This window comes from Paramormyrops kingsleyae, chromosome 5 (assembly GCF_048594095.1).
Source record: "Paramormyrops kingsleyae isolate MSU_618 chromosome 5, PKINGS_0.4, whole genome shotgun sequence".
In the NCBI taxonomy this organism is placed as follows: domain Eukaryota; kingdom Metazoa; phylum Chordata; class Actinopteri; order Osteoglossiformes; family Mormyridae; genus Paramormyrops; species Paramormyrops kingsleyae.
In genome coordinates, this window is record NC_132801.1 from 25433732 (window position 1) to 25452068 (window position 18337).

Consider the following 18337-nt stretch of genomic DNA (forward strand, 5'->3'; position numbering starts at 1 on the left):
AACTTGCTGACCATTGATAAATAATTAGGCAGACAGGTAAGGTTAATATTAGAGCATCAGGACAGTCTTCTGGAAAGCAGAAGTTTTTACTGACAGCTCAAATATCAGTTATTTTTACGTAACAGGCACCTTGGGGCCTATCAGTGGACTCTGCGATCCTTCACTCTTTTCAGGGAAGCCAAGGATAATGTTCATTTAGTTGTTACCGTCCTGTAGTGCACATTCAGGGAAGATTTATTTGGAGCTAATTTTAACTTTGTACGTCATCACAAAGAAATTCCATGAAGGAAGGCAGGGCAACAATGTAAAAGAATTTAGCACAATATTTTTTTTAATAATAATAATAATAATAATAATAATTGCACACCTATATGCAAAGGTAAGGGTCATATCATAGAGCAAGTGACTGTGAGTAAAATCAACGAGTCAATATACAAACAAATAAGGACATAATCATAATAATGATATGTTTGTTGATACTGTATGTTCACAATAATTTGTTTTTTTAATTGTCACAGATATTGAAACCCAAAAACAATTATATAGGTTAACGTTGCATATTAATTAGAAATGTGACTTTGATCTTTTTACTAAATTATTTTATAACTGGCACATTGTTTCAGCTATGCTTTTGCTTTCAGATGCATCTCTTTTACTGTCATTTACAACATGAGTTGTAAAAGGAGTTTTGTCTGCAGGATGTATTGAACCTATTTTGTGGCAGACTGCCCCTTTAACCTATTTTGTGGCAGACTGCCCCTTTAACTAGTGACAAGGCACTAGTAAATGCAATTGTGGGAGTTAGCAGCAGGATAGGTCTGGTAATAGACAAGTGAAACATTTTCATAGATCCCGATTACTGCTAATCTCGGATTACATAGTGTTAATCTAGGTCAGTCCGTTGCTGCTTTTCTGTATATTTGAAGGAGGCTCCTTACTATTGTTTTACTGGTAGACACAGAAAGGTGAAGCAGAAGGTAATTATTGAATCGACTGTGCGCTACGTTGGAGATCCACTAACGATCACAGAAACAACCTACTGTACCACACACACAAGCGCACGTCGTAGTGAACCTCATTCTGAAATGGGGGAATCTCGCATGTTCCCGAAGTAATGAACTAATTGTTTGGATTAGACAATCACGGGCTGCTTTGAGTTTTAAGAATGGGTGTGTTCACAGAAACGAGTTACCAGCTACTTCGTGTATGGCCGGGAAGAGTCAAATGAGCTCGTATATCTCCACTAAAACACTAAATCGGATGAAACCCTGATCGCACCAGGGACTTCGCCGACTGCAGAGCTCGGTCCGTGCTTAGACAAGAACGTGCTGGCAGTTCCGCCCTGGGAGTCTCTGTCCGCGGTATTTTGGGATGAGGCTACATGCCTACGAGTAAAACTGGTACCTCCAGCTTCCTCATGATGTGATGTCATAAAATTATGAAATTATGAAGGAAGAAATAAGCAGAGCGCTCCTGACTTTATAGAACTGGTCCGGAGAGGGAACCGCCGGAGACCCGGGATCCAGGTAGGGAGGGCAGGGAAGATGTGAAGGTACGGCCGAGTTTAAGTGACGCCAATATATACTATCTTATTTTGGTGGGGACGTTTTTAACAGTAGAATATAGTGGTAGGCTAACACTTTAATGCGCGCCACGATCGATAGTTTAGGAACATCCTTATTAAGAAGGTTTAATGATCAAATTTTAAAATTTGTTTCAAATTTAGTTTTACTTGCATTTATATCTATAGGTGTTTGTTAGTGTGCAGATATATCTATAGGTGTTTGTTAGCGTGATTTTTTTCTAATGGGTTTCATCCTTACAATAAAAAGTACAAAGTAGGCCTAGCATACTTATTAGAAGAACATAGATAATTTATGCTGTAGGTTAGTTAACCAAAAATAATCAGTTTTAAAAGAAGAGCTTTACCAAAAGGTATGTGCACGTATTACACGCACTTTATTATTGTCAAGCTGTTACACACTACTGTTATTGAGAAATGACATGTTGAGTGTTTTTTTCCACTTTACGAGCAAACTTTAAGACATCGCTCAGTGTTTGAAATCATCATAAAATGGCACAAAAGGAATGATTAAATACGCATTAGACAGTACTTAATTGGTAAACAGGTGTCGGAGCTTATATTTAGTACACTGACCTACTGTAACCATTAGCCTACGTGAAAAGCCGGAGTGCGGAGTTTGAATGACGTCACTCACAAATCGGTCTTTAACAACGATAATGCGCTGTTAATTACTTAACACGTAACAATGCAATATTTTCTGTTGGCACCTCTTAGTTACACCAAAGACAGACGTACTCCATTAGATGAGTTTAATGGTCCAGAAGGTAACCTCATCTATTTCAGTTGTCAAAAAGTTGTTTTTATCTCCGCGAGTCAGATAAGCGAAACAAAAGTAAGATATTAATTTTGGCGGATGTATGTAAAGATCATACAACACAACCGATTTTATAAATATAAATTTCTTTAGTTATTCCAGCGTTTAACTCTGATTGTAATGGCTGTAGCGTTTGAGGTGTTGATCTATCAAACCCCATCATAAATTAAGCTCTCACTCCAGGTCAGATATTCTGTGAATCCACCCGATTAACCAACCGTAATTTAATGTACAATCTGCGTTCGTAACTGTCTAGTCTGTAATTTTTTCTAATGTGTAACTTTCTACATGGACCAAAATGGAAGTTATAAAAAGCTATAAATTGGTTGTTATTAAAATTACTCGTGATGTAGTATTTCTCGTACGAAAAGGGGAAAAAAAACATCTTTGAGCCTTTTTAAGATGACAGATGGGTGACTTTCAGCCATAAAAGTCAGACGAGTCAAACCTGGAAGCCATCTGCGTAAAAGCAAAATCTTTTCTCCATTTTCAGTTTCACGTTATCAAAATATGTCAGCAAGAAATACTAATTCAGAGGTCTGTGCTGGTTGCGAGGGTGATGTGATGTCCATGAGCGTTGGAGGGGCATGGATGCCCTGGCAGATAAAGGCGGTCCAGCCCTTGGAAGGGCTGCCTGAATCCATAAAATCAAGCCCTATACTGAAAGCAGCTGGGGGCAAGATGACACTTTAGCTGGGGGCCCAGAGTTTCTAAGTATGCCCTATGCCCCCAGTGGTGTCACTGGGCTGCACTGCTGCCTTATTCCTCCAGTGCTGGGAATTGGAATCTCACCTTCGCTGTATGTTTGTTGGAGTGGATCGGCATGTTCTCCTTGTGACTCATAGGTGTCCTCCCCTAGTCCATGTCCACATAGTCAGGCTTATTGATGTCACTGAATTGTATGTGTGTACATGCCCTGTGGGAGGGCCTGACCTTTGGTGTTTCTGCCTTTTCTGCCTTGACCTTATTACCTCATACTCAAGGACTCTTCAGCTGTAGCACTGCTAAAAATAGGCCCCTCCAAGATAATTGCATTGGAGGGGAAATTCACCTGCTTATCCGCTCTGCTGTATCATGTGTATCATGTGGTACACGCAGCCATGTCAGATACCCGAGTCATGTAGACCAGTGGCACACAGATTGGTATGGCGGCTTAATATTAGACATCTTCTGAATGTATCCACAGTTTTGTTGATAGCTAATCGAATTTACAAAGCCAAACATCTGTACTTCCTTACTTACTTGGTTAAATGATTTACGTCCTCCCAGTGATTCTGACTATGATTATGTACTGGGTCATTGTTTGTGGATGTACGATCGAGTGTTGAAATTCTCTGTCCTTGTGTTTTTTAATGGAAAGATTTATTTTGACAGCGTGAATAGCCATAGTTGCTGTTGATTTAAAACCTGTCTGGAAACTTTGACTTTAACTTTGACTCTGACAGTTTTATTTGCTGAGAAAGTTCACCCCTAATTGCAGGATTGTGAGGGAGCAGCATCAAAGGCTTCTGTTTAACCACTGCACCCCCTGCTCTCTTCAAGAAACATAGTTTACACATTTGCCTTTTTTTTCTTTTTGTAATTATTTCTGTGCCTTGCCATGTATTGTAGATACCATATATGGTATGTAATACATGTGTAAAGTCTTATAACAAGGCCTGCCTCTGTCTGGTTTTGTAAATTAAATCTAACAGTACAGCTGTAGTTCATGCAATATGCTCTTTGCAGCTTATGCCAGAAGTGTAGCTACATTAAATGATTGTGGAATAACTTTTTATGTAGAACCATAATGCCAGGGGTGTAGAAACTGTTAATCAGCATGAAAAAAACACTATGGAACTGGTTAGGGTTCATTGTCTGTGTAATTGCCTGAATATGTTGCCTGAATGTTAATGTAAACCTGTTATGGTAAAGAATTAATGTCATTGATTCTGATGAAAACTGCAGAACTTTTATATGCATTTTAGTTAGCCAGCGAAAACTATGTAATTAAAGTCTTGATTGACCCACTATCTAGTTACTAACCCCTGATGTTGCAGGTGTGAGAATAGTGCTACCCATGGCAACACTGTGCCTTCCTGATTGTAGTTAAGTAAACTAGTATCTACGCAGTGTGTGTCCTCTTAATCTTCACCTCTGCTTCCTGGGCTGCTGGCTCTGCTTGGTGCTGTAGTGGATAAGCAGTTATGGAAGACACACCATCAGAAAGCCTTTCCTTTTCTCCAAATTCAATCCAGCAACATGCAGTCAAGTGTGAGTGCACATTCTAGCCCTTGCCTGGACTGGATAGACTGGTGGCTCCAGTCACATGGCCCCCTCTCCTGTTTATAGAAAATGGATAAAAAAGAGAGAACTTGCACAATAATTATATATTGATATAATCCATAAGTGAAACCTGTATGGTTAATTACACCACCAAAAATAAAAAATTTGTTTACTGTAAATTCTTCTAAATCAAATGGCAGGTGCTCCATGATTGCGTATCTGTCTGCTGGTAGGAAGTTCCGCAGTGAAACTGGGTGTATTTGCCTCATGATGATAGAGATCTGCTTCAGTCCTGTTAGGTGACTGGATTGCTGTGAAACTTGTCCTTGTAATCTGGGGCTCGCATTCTGAAATTTGACACGATCTTGACACAACACTTAACACAAGTCACGCCCCCCCCCCCCACCCCCCCAAACATTTTACATACTTCCAACAGGAAAATCAAGCTTTGAATTTGCACGTCAGTCTCAGTTTATTTTTGCTGACTTCTTCCTATCTAATAAAAACTGGTTTTTCTTTACCCTGTACTGTTCATACACCGGCATTAAAAAGGCGTGGCCTTTCAGGATGGTTTACTGTCAGCAACCAGTGTACAGTTTAGGATTGTCTAAATAGTTTTTTTGTCATTTCTTGGCATGCTGTGGCATGTCTAGGTAGGTTCAGGAATATTCAACAACAGATCAGTTTCTGTGCCCATGGGATGTTGTGTCCTGACACGATGCCCTCTGTAATTCCCTCGTTGTGCACTGTCCATGGGACAGTAAATTGTTTGATTCTATAAAAAGCATCTTGAATCTATTGCAGTGTTTCTTTCTTTGTACAGTAATGGATTGAATCTTTGTTGCTGTGTTAAAGGCCTCCCAGGGTGTCATCAGCATGCACTAATTTCTCTGTAAGGACTCAGCTCTGAGAGGGGAGTGAGGCTCCATCAGTAATGAGTGGTCTGGAAAAGCCCCCGTCGGGCTGGAATAAGCCCCCGTTGGGCTGGAATAAGCCCACCCACTCCCGGAGCAGCAGCACCTCCTCCTCCAAGCACACTCGCCAAGTAAGCTCCGCCCACACCTCTCTTTTGTCTTTTCTTCTCAAAACATTCCAGAAATTTGAAATCTTAGAAAGGTTCACTAATTTAATTACATTTATTATCATTATTACATTATGACCTGGAATGGAATTGTTTTGCAAGCTGAAAATACTCATATCGCAAGACACAAGGTTCACCAGTTTTGTTAAATTTTGTATTTCTCTTTGTAAAATATTTCGGTATAAACTTCTCACAGCTTATCTAAGATCTTTTGAATTGCTCAAAAATGCTTTGAGAATTTCGACCTATTTCATCCATTCATTGATGTCCCATGACCATCGAGTGCTGGGTCTTGGCGCACTTGATGGATTTATTATGTAAATACATTTAGTGTATTATTTTCCTTACAAAACTGAAAGTTCCTTATTGCTACCCCTTTCTAAAGTGGTTAGAAAATGGCTTAGATTTACACAAGACCATTATATACTGTCAGTGGAAATAATGTAACTATATTGTATTACAGTAGCATTTGGAACCTTTTGGGCCAATGGATATGCATTTTGACTACAAGTTCACCGGAGAGTTTGTGTCTGTCTGCTGATGCAGGTGGTGCCCATTAGGACACTGTGAACTGGCAGAAAAGTGTAGGTGGGATGGTGGCAATGTGGTCTGAGTGACTCCCAGAGCAATGAACAGTGGTTTTTTTTTAAACTCTTTTAATGTTTTACAACCAGTTCTGAGAGTTTTTTTTTTACTAGAATACCTCTATTCAGAATTTTTACTGTCTTTAATAAGTTTAATAACTCATATGTAATGATTGATTTGTATGAATTAATAAGTAATTGATTGATTTTTCATGTTCATTTAATTTCTTATGACAGCTGCATGTTTTTTTTTTTTAATTTACTAATAAATTTGGTCCCCATGCATTTTAATGTAAATTCACTCAACTTTAAATTGCCATACTTTTTCAAGGGCCAGTTTTTGAGGAGGATTTGAGTGCATTCAAATTTCCTGGTAAAGGAAAATTTTTCCAAGCTACTGGAAGACATTATGGGTCATTTGTGATAAATGTTTCATGACAATATACTGTAGATCCATGCTTCAATATGCCTAAATGGCTGCCTGGGTCATTGAGTTTGCCTTTGGTGTGGACCCTGCTTCCAAACAGAAAAATAACTAAATCTGTGACACAAAAAATTGGTAAGGTAAAATGTTCCTCACTAGTGACATGATGCAAATTAGTGTGACAGGATGTTCCACATACCCTGGGTGCTTGCACACTGAACAAAGAAAAAATGCACCGTTATATCCTTTTTCAACACCCCCTTATAAAATCTTTTTCAACAGGATTGGTTGCCGTAACCTCCTGAGGCCCCACCCATTCATTTATGTCCATTTTAGTGGACATTTTATTTTTGCATCTATCTTTTCACTGATGTAAGGAAACATATTTATTCCTGTTGTACACTACTGAGGACATGCTGTGAAATTAAAAATAAAAATAAATTTGAAAAAATCTAAATTGTAAGATGTCTTATTTCCTCCAAAGACAAATAACCTAAATTGAAGGACACTTTTTTCCTTGGGTCTCAGGAGGATATAACATGTTCTCCTCCTTTCTCATGACCTTTGCTCTTGTTTATTGCTTCAGAATGTTAAAGACTGGGAGGTGATGGACGACAATTACACCGAGATGACCTTGGGAGGGGACCATCAACAGGACACCACCATGCCGGACATCTGTGAGGACTTCCTGATGAAGAAGAGGAAGTGGCCCCTCAAAGGCTGGCACAAGGTGAACGGCATGCTGGGAAGGGAGTGTGGCGCCACCTAAACCACAAAACATCAAGCTGCTGTTTGCTGTGTGAATACCCATGTAAATGTCTGCCCTTTATTTTCAGAGGTACTTTGTGCTGGACAAAGGAATTCTCCGATACGCCAAAACCAAGCAAGACGTAAGTCGGATTTCCTACGTCCTTCTTGGTGGAACTAGTTTTGCAGGTCTGATTCCTAATTGTATGTCTCCTTAATTTTGATTCTTTTAACCAGATTGCAAAGGGGAAACTGCATGGTTCATTAGATGTTAGTCTAGCAGTTATGTCAATCAACAAGAAATCAAAACGCATAGACTTGGATGCTGGGCACAGTCTGTATCACATAAAGGTACTGTCTTTTTTCGTTGGTATTTTGATATTGCATTTGTCTTCTTTTTAAATGATTCATCTATGAAATAGAAGAGTTATGTTCAGTCTTCGCCTGCCAAAAAATAGCTGGTCAGCAGTAACCATTAGAATCTTTGTTGCCACATGACCAAGCCCAGTAGAAATTTGTGTAGAGATACCTTGCTACAGTTGGAGACTCCATGGTAACAGACAATTAACAATTATGGCGTAAAACAGACAGCGAATACAGTAAATACAAGACACAAAGTGGTTTAAATGCAAAGTAGGTGATAAATACGATGGTTTGTGCAAAAATGAATACTTGATTAAGTTTTCAGTTTCTGACACATGACGTGCTTCTACTAATATTACTAACATATAGAAATGGACAGGGAGAAATTGACCATTATTCTTATAGAACTGACCAGTGGATGATTGAGTTGATATTCATTAAAACCAAACTAATTACTGTAAAAACATGATTGTAAAAGTCCAGAAGGCATAGTGTCAGTGGTTAAAAGGGGTCCAGCGCTCGCCTGACTATCAGGGGGTGTTTTGCTTAGTTACAGCTGCTCTTATGCTGTACCTGGCTGTGCTTTTAATTGGTCGCTTTTCTCATGCAGGCGAAGAGCTCAAATATGTTCGACATCTGGGTGAAGGAGCTGTGTGCCCATCGCATGCACAAGAAGAGTGAGGCTGTGCATGCACACAACGGCCTCCTGCAGGCCCTGTCCCAGGGTGGCAACGTGCTGCCCAGCGTGCTGCCCGGCGTGGCCAGCTTGGCACACAGGAACCAGGGCATAGCGGAGATGGTGAGCTTTTCACGAAGCTTCATAACGTCTTTCCCAATCTGAATGCTAAATGAAAATAAAGACATTACTTATTTTGACATAACTCATTGACGTAATTAGTCTTAATGAAATTGCATCTTGAGAATGTTTACCTGGTGTGGTCAAGTTCAGAAACATGATCCCAAAATGTCATGGGCTTTAGAAACCCCACATGTAACGTGTTGCAGCACAGAGCAGGGGTGCCAGAAAGGGGGCAAAATTAGGATGATTCAAAAAAATTTGCAACATGATTGGATTGGTCTAGGTTGGGGGCCCAATATGATATAATTTCTTTGGGCCCAAAATCACTAGCGGCACCCCTGACTCAGAGTATCCCAACAGCCTTTGGTGCTGCGCGCTGTTGATGTTGATGTAAACAAGCTATTCAGTAGATCGAATAGGAAATCATGGCTTTTGTGACAGATGGACCTCTAACATAGACCAGTGCTTTTCAAACTTGTCCTCTGGGACTCCCAGACAGTCCACAGTTTGCTTCCTCCCAGCTCCCAGTAGGGAGCAAAAATGTGGACTGTATGGCAGGGAGCTGGGAGGGAGCAAAAATGTGTACTGTCTGGCAGGGAGCTGGGAGGGAGCAAAAATGTGTACTGTCTGGCAGGGAGCTGGAAGGGAGCAAAAATGTGTGCTGTCTGGTAGGGAGCTGGGAGGGAGCAAAAATGTGTACTGTCTGATAGGGAGCTGGGAGGGAGCAAAAATGTGTACTGTCTGGTAGGGAGCTGGGAGGGAGCAAAAATGTGTGCTGTCTGGTAAGGAGCTGGGAGGGAGCAAAAATGTGTACTGTCTGGCAGGGAGCTGGGAGGGAGCAAAAATGTGTGCTGTCTGGTAGGGAGCTGGGAGGGAGCAAAAATGTGTACTATCTGGCAGGGAGCTGGGAGGGAGCAAAAATGTGTGCTGTCTGGCAGGGAGCTGGGAGGGAGCAAAAATGTGTGCTGTCTGGTAGGGAGCTGGGAGGGAGCAAAAATGTGTGCTGTCTGGTAGGGAGCTGGGAGGGAGCAAAAATGTGTACTGTCTGGTAGGGAGCTGGGAGGGAGCAAAAATGTGTATTGTCTGGCAGGGAGCTGGGAGGGAGCAAAAATGTGTGCTGTCTGGTAGGGAGCTGGGAGGGAGCAAAAACCCGGAGCGTCTGGGTGTCCCTAACAGCCTCTTTCCCTTGTCTCACACTGGGTCACAGGCTTCCTACTCACCCTACTATGGTAACACAGCACATCATCAGAATGAAACGCCCCCCAGGGTGGAGGAGCCGCCCACCCTACCCCCGGGGGTGAACGGCAAGGTCTCTACCTGGCTGCATGAGAGCCAGCAAGCCAACAGCTGCTGCCAAGGTACATGGGTAACGGGTCACTCATTTGAACAGATGAATAGTGATGGTCAAGATACCTTTGAAAGTCTGTTATTCTCACTACTAAGCCAGATGGCTTTCGCATCTCCCGAATGTCAAGGCAGTGCTTTGCATTGTATTGCTGCCCGTGGCATGTGGGCGGTCACTGTGGCAGCCGGTGTGGTGGAAGTGACAAGCCCACTCATAACCTCTGTGCCGGTCTGCAGAACTGAGCCGCTGCCAGGCGGACCTGAACGAACTGGGCCAGCTGGTGCAGAAGCTGTTGTTGATGGAAGGAAGCAAGCCGGTCTCCAATGCAGACCTACAGCGATTTATAAGCATTCAGGTGCGGCGCCCTTTTGAGGCTCATTCTGAGTAACCCAGAGTACGGGCAGCAAAGGCTTATGGGTCTTTGAATAAATAAGACAGACATGCACAAGTGAAGTTGCCTTTCGAAAAGCTGTCGGCTCCTTGGAGAATCTCTGCACCCTGGCCGACAGGGCGGCCTTGTACTTTTAAGGGAGTTTTGATGTTTCTGATAGCTTTGTCTTTGTCTTTCTAGAATCTGTCTCTAGAGAAGCCCAAGAAGAAACCTGGGAGGATATGGGGCCATTCTCACACCCTGTCCCAGGTAATGATCTTCAGATCGGGGGTGGGAGGAGGTGTTAGGTTATTGTGCTGGGCAGTAATCCCACAGTGATTAGCCTGCAGTCAGTGTGCAACTTCTTTCACATTCACTTAGAAGCAAAATCTTTATAGCATATATGTCTGTTTGAGCATCACCTTGAAATGGTGAGTTTCTAGCTGTGATGTAGCATTCAGCATTTATTTATTAATTTTTTTAACTTGCAGCCTTTTCGTGTGATCAACAAGTCGGTGAGTAAACCATAAAATATATTTAATTGAATCATGCCATATACAGTGAATTTCTTCTGTGTCGTGGTCCTAAAATGATCACACACGTATGTTCCACCCCATGTCAGCTGTCCTCCAGCCACTCTGCCAGCCATCTGGGAGCCTCGGCCCCATCCATCCCAGAGTTTGTGGGTTCCCAGGTGACCCCATTAAGCAGCACTTCCCCTGAAGGCAAGAAGATCCAGCAGGATATCTGCAACGTGTCCCAGAGGGGTGAGCCTTGTCAAGTAGCTCATGTGTTTAGTAGGAGCTGTGGTCCTAGAAGGACAACTTTGTGTATGTGTCCCATTGTGTAGTTAGCAGGAGGATATGTAGGGGATATGTAGGGGATATATAGGGAATATGAGCCACATCTGTTCTCAGGTTAAATATCAAGAACAGGTGCCAGGTAGGATAGAAAACCTACTGGATAGTAGCCAGGGGCGTTGCTAGAGATTTTGGGCCCCATGAAAGCATATCATATTAGGCCCCCCAGTCCAAACCAATCCAGTTATTTTCCTAATTTTTTAGGGCCCCTGTCACTCAGGGGCCCTTGGAATCGTCCAAGCTTTCCTCCCCCTTACGGCGCCCCTGACAGTAGCTCTCCAGGACCAGAGTTGGAGACCTCTGCTTTGGACAAATCTGCTCTTTAGATAGTTTCACTGCTGTCAGTAGAAGACAGAGCATTAGCTTTGTTGGTGTTGATATTTCTGTGATCAGTGCCAGTTTTGGGCCTCCATGTATCTGACCTTCCTTTGGCTTTGACCTCCCGAAGTCCACGTGTCCCTGAAGGCCGTGCATGAAGCTCTGGCTCAGGACTGGCAGAGGCTGCAGGAGGCCTGGGCTGCTCCTGACCTCCACCAGTCCACCACCCAGCAGCTGGCGACCCTTTGTACCACCCTATCAGAGGTAAGCTGTGCAAGTGCCGGTCCCACGGCCGTCCGCGTTAACATCATGCCCATCTGCCATGAGTCACAGAGTCTTCCGGCGCAGCGACTGTGTCTGTTCCTACTGACCGGACAGGTCGGGCACGTGGTCATCTGTCAGCTGACCCCTGCTAACAGAGATGGGGGTGGGAATGAGTCACGTGATGCATGCTGTGTAAAGCTGTGGTGATGCAACTACTTTAGGAGTGTGTAGGTTGGAGAATCCGGCTTGCTATGATCCGTACCCTTTCTATATTCTGAATATTTATGGAAATCTGCCACTTGCTACCTCCACCCCCAGTAGCATTTCCCTGTCTTTTTTTACAGGTTTCCCTAACAGCTATTGGAATTATTGCCCTAATTACTATGCATTTACGTGTGTTTGTGTGTATAGCTGGAGATGCAGTCCCGTTTGACGAAAGTCCACTCCCTGTCCGTGTCTTCGGACTCAACGGAGGACTCCTTCTGCACTGTCCGGCCAGATAAGGTGCGTTCCTCCTCCTTATACTCTTCTATCTTTCTTTTATGGGTACCACTTTACTCCAGATTTATGAAAAGCTTCTTTAGCCTACCACCCCCCTGACCTTATCATTGCCTTTCTCTCCATCTCTCTCCACGTGCAATCTGCAGCCTGTGTCACCAGCATCTAGCCAGGTGGGCGTTCAGCGTACTCCTTCATTGGCATCCACTTACTATGATGCCAGTGATGTTATGCAGGACAGGCCGCACGCTGAGAATGAGGCGTCTGACGAGTCCGGTCTGAGTGATGGTGCCTCCACCTACTCTGACCTGGATGACGACTGTGGTGAGACCTCACCTATCTCCATTGGCCACCTATCTCCATCCATTGGCCAGAGTCACGCTTATTTCAAGATGCTTAGAAACTAATGTGTAACTGTTCCTACAAAATTAGCTGCAACTGACACATATTGACACATATCTTTCACTTCGGCTTTGTACTGCAGTATTACAAGGAAATTTTTTTTGTTGGCCTTCTAAAAATTTTTAATTTTGAAAAGGCATCTTGCAGAAGTTGCCATGCCGATAAAGGGATCTGCTCACACCCAAACTGAAATATTCATTTACAATTTATACATGCTTCCTGGGATTTGAATTCATGACCTACTTTTTTAGTTGTAGGAGCCATATGTGTAGTATATATGTAACAAATGTGTATAAACTGCCTGAAACACCCTGCTCTAAAACCTTCTTTGATGTGTTTTTGGTTTTTGGGAGTATCGGCAGTGAAATGACATGCCATCCATTTGCATCTGATTCTAGCTCATTTCACCCCGGTGGTTGGCACACTGGAGTACCGTGCCAGCGTGGCCCACGCCCCGCATCTGCCGCGGCCTGTCACCAAAGACACGGGGCACCGCACTGCCCTGCCGGCCCCCTGCCCTGACAACAGTCACATCGGGCTGATAACCATCCTCTACAACAACATTGGGAAGGACCTTTCCCGCGTGTCCATGCCCGCAGCCCTCAACGAGCCCCTGTGTCTGCTGCAGAGGCTGTGTGAGGAACTAGAGTACTCTGAGCTTCTGGACATTGCCAACAACACCGAGGACCCCTATCAGAGGATGGTAACTCCCCTAAGCATCCTCCTGCCTCTCTGCTTTCTGTCTCCTCTGTCTACTCAAGCTACAGAAATGTCTAGAACTGTATTCCTTTCTTACTCTTAGTGATGTTCTACTGATCACCTTCATCGGTTTTTGGATCTAATTTCTTGATTTTTTTATCCCAATTTTTAAGCCCAACGCTGCCAAAATATTTGCTTTGGCAATATGCAATATTCGAAAAGTGTTTGTCAAATAGATATAGAGAGATTTTTCCATGCAGGTTTATATTATATCCATCCATCCATCCTTCCATCCATCCATCCATTTTGTATAAATATAGTTTCAACTGAAATATCTTTATTATTGCCCCTCACAGGTATATATTGCAGCTTTTGCCATCTCTGGCTATGCCACTGCTCGCTATCGCAACAGGTATAAACCATTCAACCCCATCCTCGGAGAGACCTTTCAGTGCGAACGGGAGGACAAGGGCTTCCGATATGTCAGCGAACAGGTTAGGACCGAGTGAAAAAAATCGCTCATCTGAGCAGACGCATGACAACCAGAGGCTGGATGATGGAAAGGGCCGATTTCATTGGCGCCCTTGGGATGTGTAGGAGAGTCAAACTGGGCTACCTGCAAGCAGCCATTTAGCTCTTAGCTTAAAAGGGCAAAAGAGATACCGCTCTGTCTCCTTAATGCACAGTGAACTTGCTTTATGCTCTTAAATAATTAGTTTCCATTGAGTAGAGGGGTTTGACCCCCCCCCCCCAAAACATCCATGCCCCCTGTGTCAGACATTATCACTGTTATGTCAGTAGGATGCTCAACACAGAACTGCAGTACAGGAGACAATGGCTCAGGAAGCAGATGCTTTAGAGTTGATGCAGAAATGATAGCTTTGGAAATGTACTTCTGTCAATTGCGAGGTATGCAAGATAACAAAGGCAGATGTGCTACAGTCTGCTCACATTTTCACATTTTACATTAAATGTGTAACACTGCTGTAGTGGTGCTATAAGCCATGGCTTTTGGTCAATGGAAGCTAATCAATTATCAGCACTTAGTTCAGTGTTTCCCAGTCCAGTCCTCAGGGCCCACAGACAGTCCACGTTTTTGCTGATAGATAGTTGTGGATTATCTGGCAAGGAGCTCAGAGCGAGTAGAAACATGGACGGTCTGGTGGTCCCTGAAGACCGGATTGGGAAACACTGATTTAGTTGGTTGAAACAGCTAAACAGCCCCCAGTCATGGTTATTTCGGTAATTTAGAGGCGGTGAAATGGGTTTCAGTTTTCTGTAACGTTTCTCTTGCCTGTAGGTCTCCCACCACCCACCTGTCTCTGCCTGCCATGCTGAATCTAAGAACTTCTCCTTCTGGCAAGGTAAACCTGAAGTATACTGTCACCATTGTGCGTGTACATCTACATATGTGGTTGCGTTTACATTTGCACAATTCTTAAGTTATGTTAAACAATGTTATAAATCTGAGTTTTCATTTGCAGTAAAGATATTTGTAGATCAATGACATTTAATGCATCATTTGGTGCTTTATAACAGACCAACGGTGGAAAAACAAGTTCTGGGGCAAATCCCTGGAGATCATGCCAGCAGGAATGGTGAACGTCACTCTTCCAAGGTCAGTACCATGTCTTTGGCCAAATGCCCACAGTCTCATAGGTGATGTGATTGGACGAAGGTATATCTGACTGCCATGGGCCTTCCTGCAGGTTTGGTGATCACTATGAGTGGAACAAGGTGGTCACCTGCATCCACAAAGTCTTGAGTCAGCAGCGGTTCTTGGAGCATTATGGTGAAGTGACTCTCCGCAACCTCAAGAGCGACGTCTGCACCTGCAAGATTACTTTTGTCAAGGTAATCCCTGGCAGGCCCAAAATGTCTCAGTAATTAATAATGGTGTGGTAATGGTTAAGATAGAACTAGTGGCGCTGAAAACCAAAAATCCTTTGATTTGAAAATTGCTACCTTAAGCTGTCGGTGAATATAAACCATGTATTGTGTGTTAAAGCAAATTACTCAGATGTGTTGTTAGTTTATAACATGTGTCCACAGTTGTTTTGGAAATCTCAATATGGAAACATTAATGCGGTGGGCAAGAACAACATGACTGACGACCACAATGTCTTGTACTCTTCCTGTCCCTGCAGGCCCGTTACTGGGGATCAGATACAAATATGAATGAGGTGCAGGGTGTGGTTCTCGATCAGTCTGGCACTGTTGTCCACCGTTTTGGAGGGTACTGGCATGAGGGTATCTACTGTGACACTCTGCCTACCCCTCAGTTCATTTGGAAGCCAAGTGAGTACCAACCAACTTTAAGGAGAATGTTTACAAAGACACTTGTTTTTATTATAAAGGACCATGTGTGTACGTACCTCAGCATAAACCTTCTTTTTAATAATGTAAACATACATCACTATGCAAAGGTTTTAGGCAGTCAAAGAATTTATTTAATTGTGTCTCAATGATTTTAGAATGAGCTTTTTTGTGTAAAACTATGATCTTATGTCTGTCAAAGTTTTTTTAGCTTATCTAGTACAGGACGTCTCCTAAAGTCACCCAGATACTTGCAGCAACTATCCAACATACCCATGGATCTCTCGACCACTCTGTCTCAACCACTTCTCCTAACCAAAACCCTCACCAGATTATTTAAGATGATTAAATTTTACCACCAGCTCAATCAATTAATATATTGAATGGCTGAGGTGCCCCTGCGGAGAGGTTTTGGAACCAAAATGGTGCTCATCTAGCCATCCAGCAATCAACAAATATGTTACTTTATGGTGAACAGAAATTCTTATTTTTTAATGTGTTACTTCACACATTCGCAATATTCTAATGTTAAATTGTACTTTATTTGAGTCAGTATATACCTACTACCCAGATAAGTATCTTTAAAATTTTCTTTGACTGCTTAAGACTTTTGCGCACTACTGTATTTCAGCTTAATCAAAGGCAGAATGTGGTTATAACATATTTCATTATTTCTCAGTTAGAGTTTAGTCAAAGCTTATCTAAAATTACCGTCGTTCTGTAGACACTCACGGTTGCCCATGGTGCTGACCAAGGCACTCCTATCTTACCCGTAACCTGTATTCATGACTTCCTGCAGACCCTCAACCCAAAGACCACGTCCTGTACTATGGGTTCTCCAGTTTTGCCATGAGGCTAAATGAGCTGACCCCTGATTTAAACCCTTGGCTCCCCCCAACTGACACCCGTCTGCGACCTGACCAGAGGTGAGTAGCATAGCTCAGAGCAGAACATGGAGTATTTTGACCAAGGTCTTGTTTCAACCTGCCAGTTCAATACTCTGTGACTGTGACTTTTTATACTCAACTGGCTGGTTGAAACAAAACTTTGTTAAAGATTTGTACTTTCCGGACCTGAATTTTCCACGTCTGCCTGTAATGGATTACTTTTGTGAGTAACTTCCCTAACACTGTCCACAAACTACAGAACCTCAAGATCCGCTGCTCTCAGAGTAGTCTGAATGTCTGGATCAATATGCTTTTACACATCTTTAAAGTAGACATCTTGCATATCTAGCACAGATATTTCAGCACAGCAACTTAAGTGAAGCATTTATGTAACAATGTTAGCTGGTGATGCATCTATTGTAGCATGTCTCTGTTTTGCCATTAGCTAAACAATTCCCCACTTTTTCTTTTTAGGCTGCTAGAGGAAGGGAAGGTAAATGAGGCAGACAAGCTGAAGGACAAGATAGAGGAGAAGCAGAGGGAGCAGCGGAAGATCCTCGCCAAGAAGGGAGAGGAGCATATACCTCGCTTTTTCAAGTTGGTCAATCCTTTGTTTGTTAAACTTGTGTATGTTTTTCACACTTACATTGATGTTATGAGAGGTGCATATGTGAGGGGCTACCCAGAATTAAATGGCATGTGGTTTGTGTCTTCAGGAAATCCCTAGATGCTGCAGGCCGGGAGGTGTGGTTGACCAACGGAACCTACTGGGAAATCCGAGAGAATCCGGGATTTTCTCACACAAAAAATCCTGACCTCTGGATAGCCCTTTAGATGGGACTGCTGCCATAGAAAAAAAACAGACATTTCTTTCACATATGAAAAGGCTTTAATTTTTCCAACGAGCACATTTCCACCTATAAGCTGATAGAGATGCAGGTGTGCTTTATCATGAAATACAGTTTGCCTTGGAGTGTCCAATTGGCAGGTTCATTCATCTTATCTTTTATTCCTCTCCTTCACTTAGAGGTCACCGTGGCCCCAAGGAGAATTCATTCTCCCCCTCTTATCCCCCGACAGCTAAGCTGAGCTGGAAACTATTGTATGCAAACATGAGAGAAAATGTTACTTCCTAGCAATTTTTTATTTTTATTTTTCTAAAGAAAATCATGTCATGGACACTGCCATGATTTTATTAAAGACCAAATCTTTTATAATCTTTTTACGGAGCCTTTAAGTATACTCTTATGAATGTAAACCATTGTGTTAATTTTATAACTGCTGAGATTAATTGGATGTGTGAAAAATGTCTGCTATATTCATAGTTATGTGTATACAGTTGGAAAACATGGAATGATAATTGATCTCATACGATATGCACTTTTAGTGGTGAGTTTTATTTTTTATTCATGGGTCCTCATATATGTAAGGGCCTTATATTCAACTGTATCTGAGAATTTTTTTACATATTAACTTGCAATGGCACATTTGTTTGTACTTATCTGTACATTAGTAGTGAGACTGAATTGGGTATTGGAGCTGCAGACTCTAGACAAGCAATGCTAGATGGCAGAAACATCAAATTGCAGTGTCAAATGAGAAGAATTAGCTTATATAATTGTAAATACATATCGCAATAAAAACTATAGTCATACTGAGCTGTGGGAATGTCTTTACATTTCAGTTCCCAGAGAGGTCATAGGGTCACTCTTCAGT

At 42.5% G+C, this 18337-nt stretch overlaps 1 protein-coding gene across 5 annotated transcripts; it reads left to right on the forward strand.

Moving 5' to 3' along the window:
• The first annotated feature begins 819 nt into the window (after positions 1–819).
• Positions 820–18279, forward strand: osbpl7 (oxysterol binding protein-like 7). 5 transcript variants are annotated; one of them, XM_023814311.2, is made up of 23 exons: positions 820–977; positions 5520–5709; positions 7340–7483; positions 7590–7643; positions 7738–7851; positions 8474–8662; positions 9870–10020; positions 10244–10362; positions 10579–10647; positions 10869–10892; positions 11000–11144; positions 11686–11819; positions 12231–12323; positions 12467–12641; positions 13118–13422; positions 13775–13912; positions 14719–14782; positions 14958–15036; positions 15128–15272; positions 15566–15716; positions 16534–16660; positions 17096–17218; positions 17338–18279. In XM_023814311.2, exons 2-23 carry the CDS (start codon positions 5599–5601, stop codon positions 17453–17455), a joined length of 2772 nt encoding a protein of 923 aa, XP_023670079.2. In that variant the 5' UTR covers positions 820–977; positions 5520–5598; the 3' UTR covers positions 17456–18279. The 5 variants fall into 5 exon arrangements, with proteins under 5 accessions (XP_023670079.2, XP_023670082.2, XP_023670080.2 ...); XM_023814314.2 differs by lacking the exon at positions 820–977 and adding an exon at positions 1251–1552 and having other exon boundaries at positions 5562–5709; XM_023814312.2 differs by lacking the exon at positions 820–977 and adding an exon at positions 1251–1526 and having other exon boundaries at positions 5562–5709.
• Positions 18280–18337: the final 58 nt, after the last annotated feature.

Bases quoted from the DNA above. Each gene is read 5' to 3' on its own strand.
- osbpl7 (XM_023814311.2), top strand. From the start codon at position 5,599: ATGAGTGGTCTGGAAAAGCCCCCGTCGGGCTGGAATAAGCCCCCGTTG. The intron at 7,484-7,589 runs GTGAACGGCATG...CTTTATTTTCAG, and splicing joins CCCTCAAAGGCTGGCACAAG to AGGTACTTTGTGCTGGACAA. The intron at 12,642-13,117 runs GTGAGACCTCAC...ATCTGATTCTAG, and splicing joins TGACCTGGATGACGACTGTG to CTCATTTCACCCCGGTGGTT.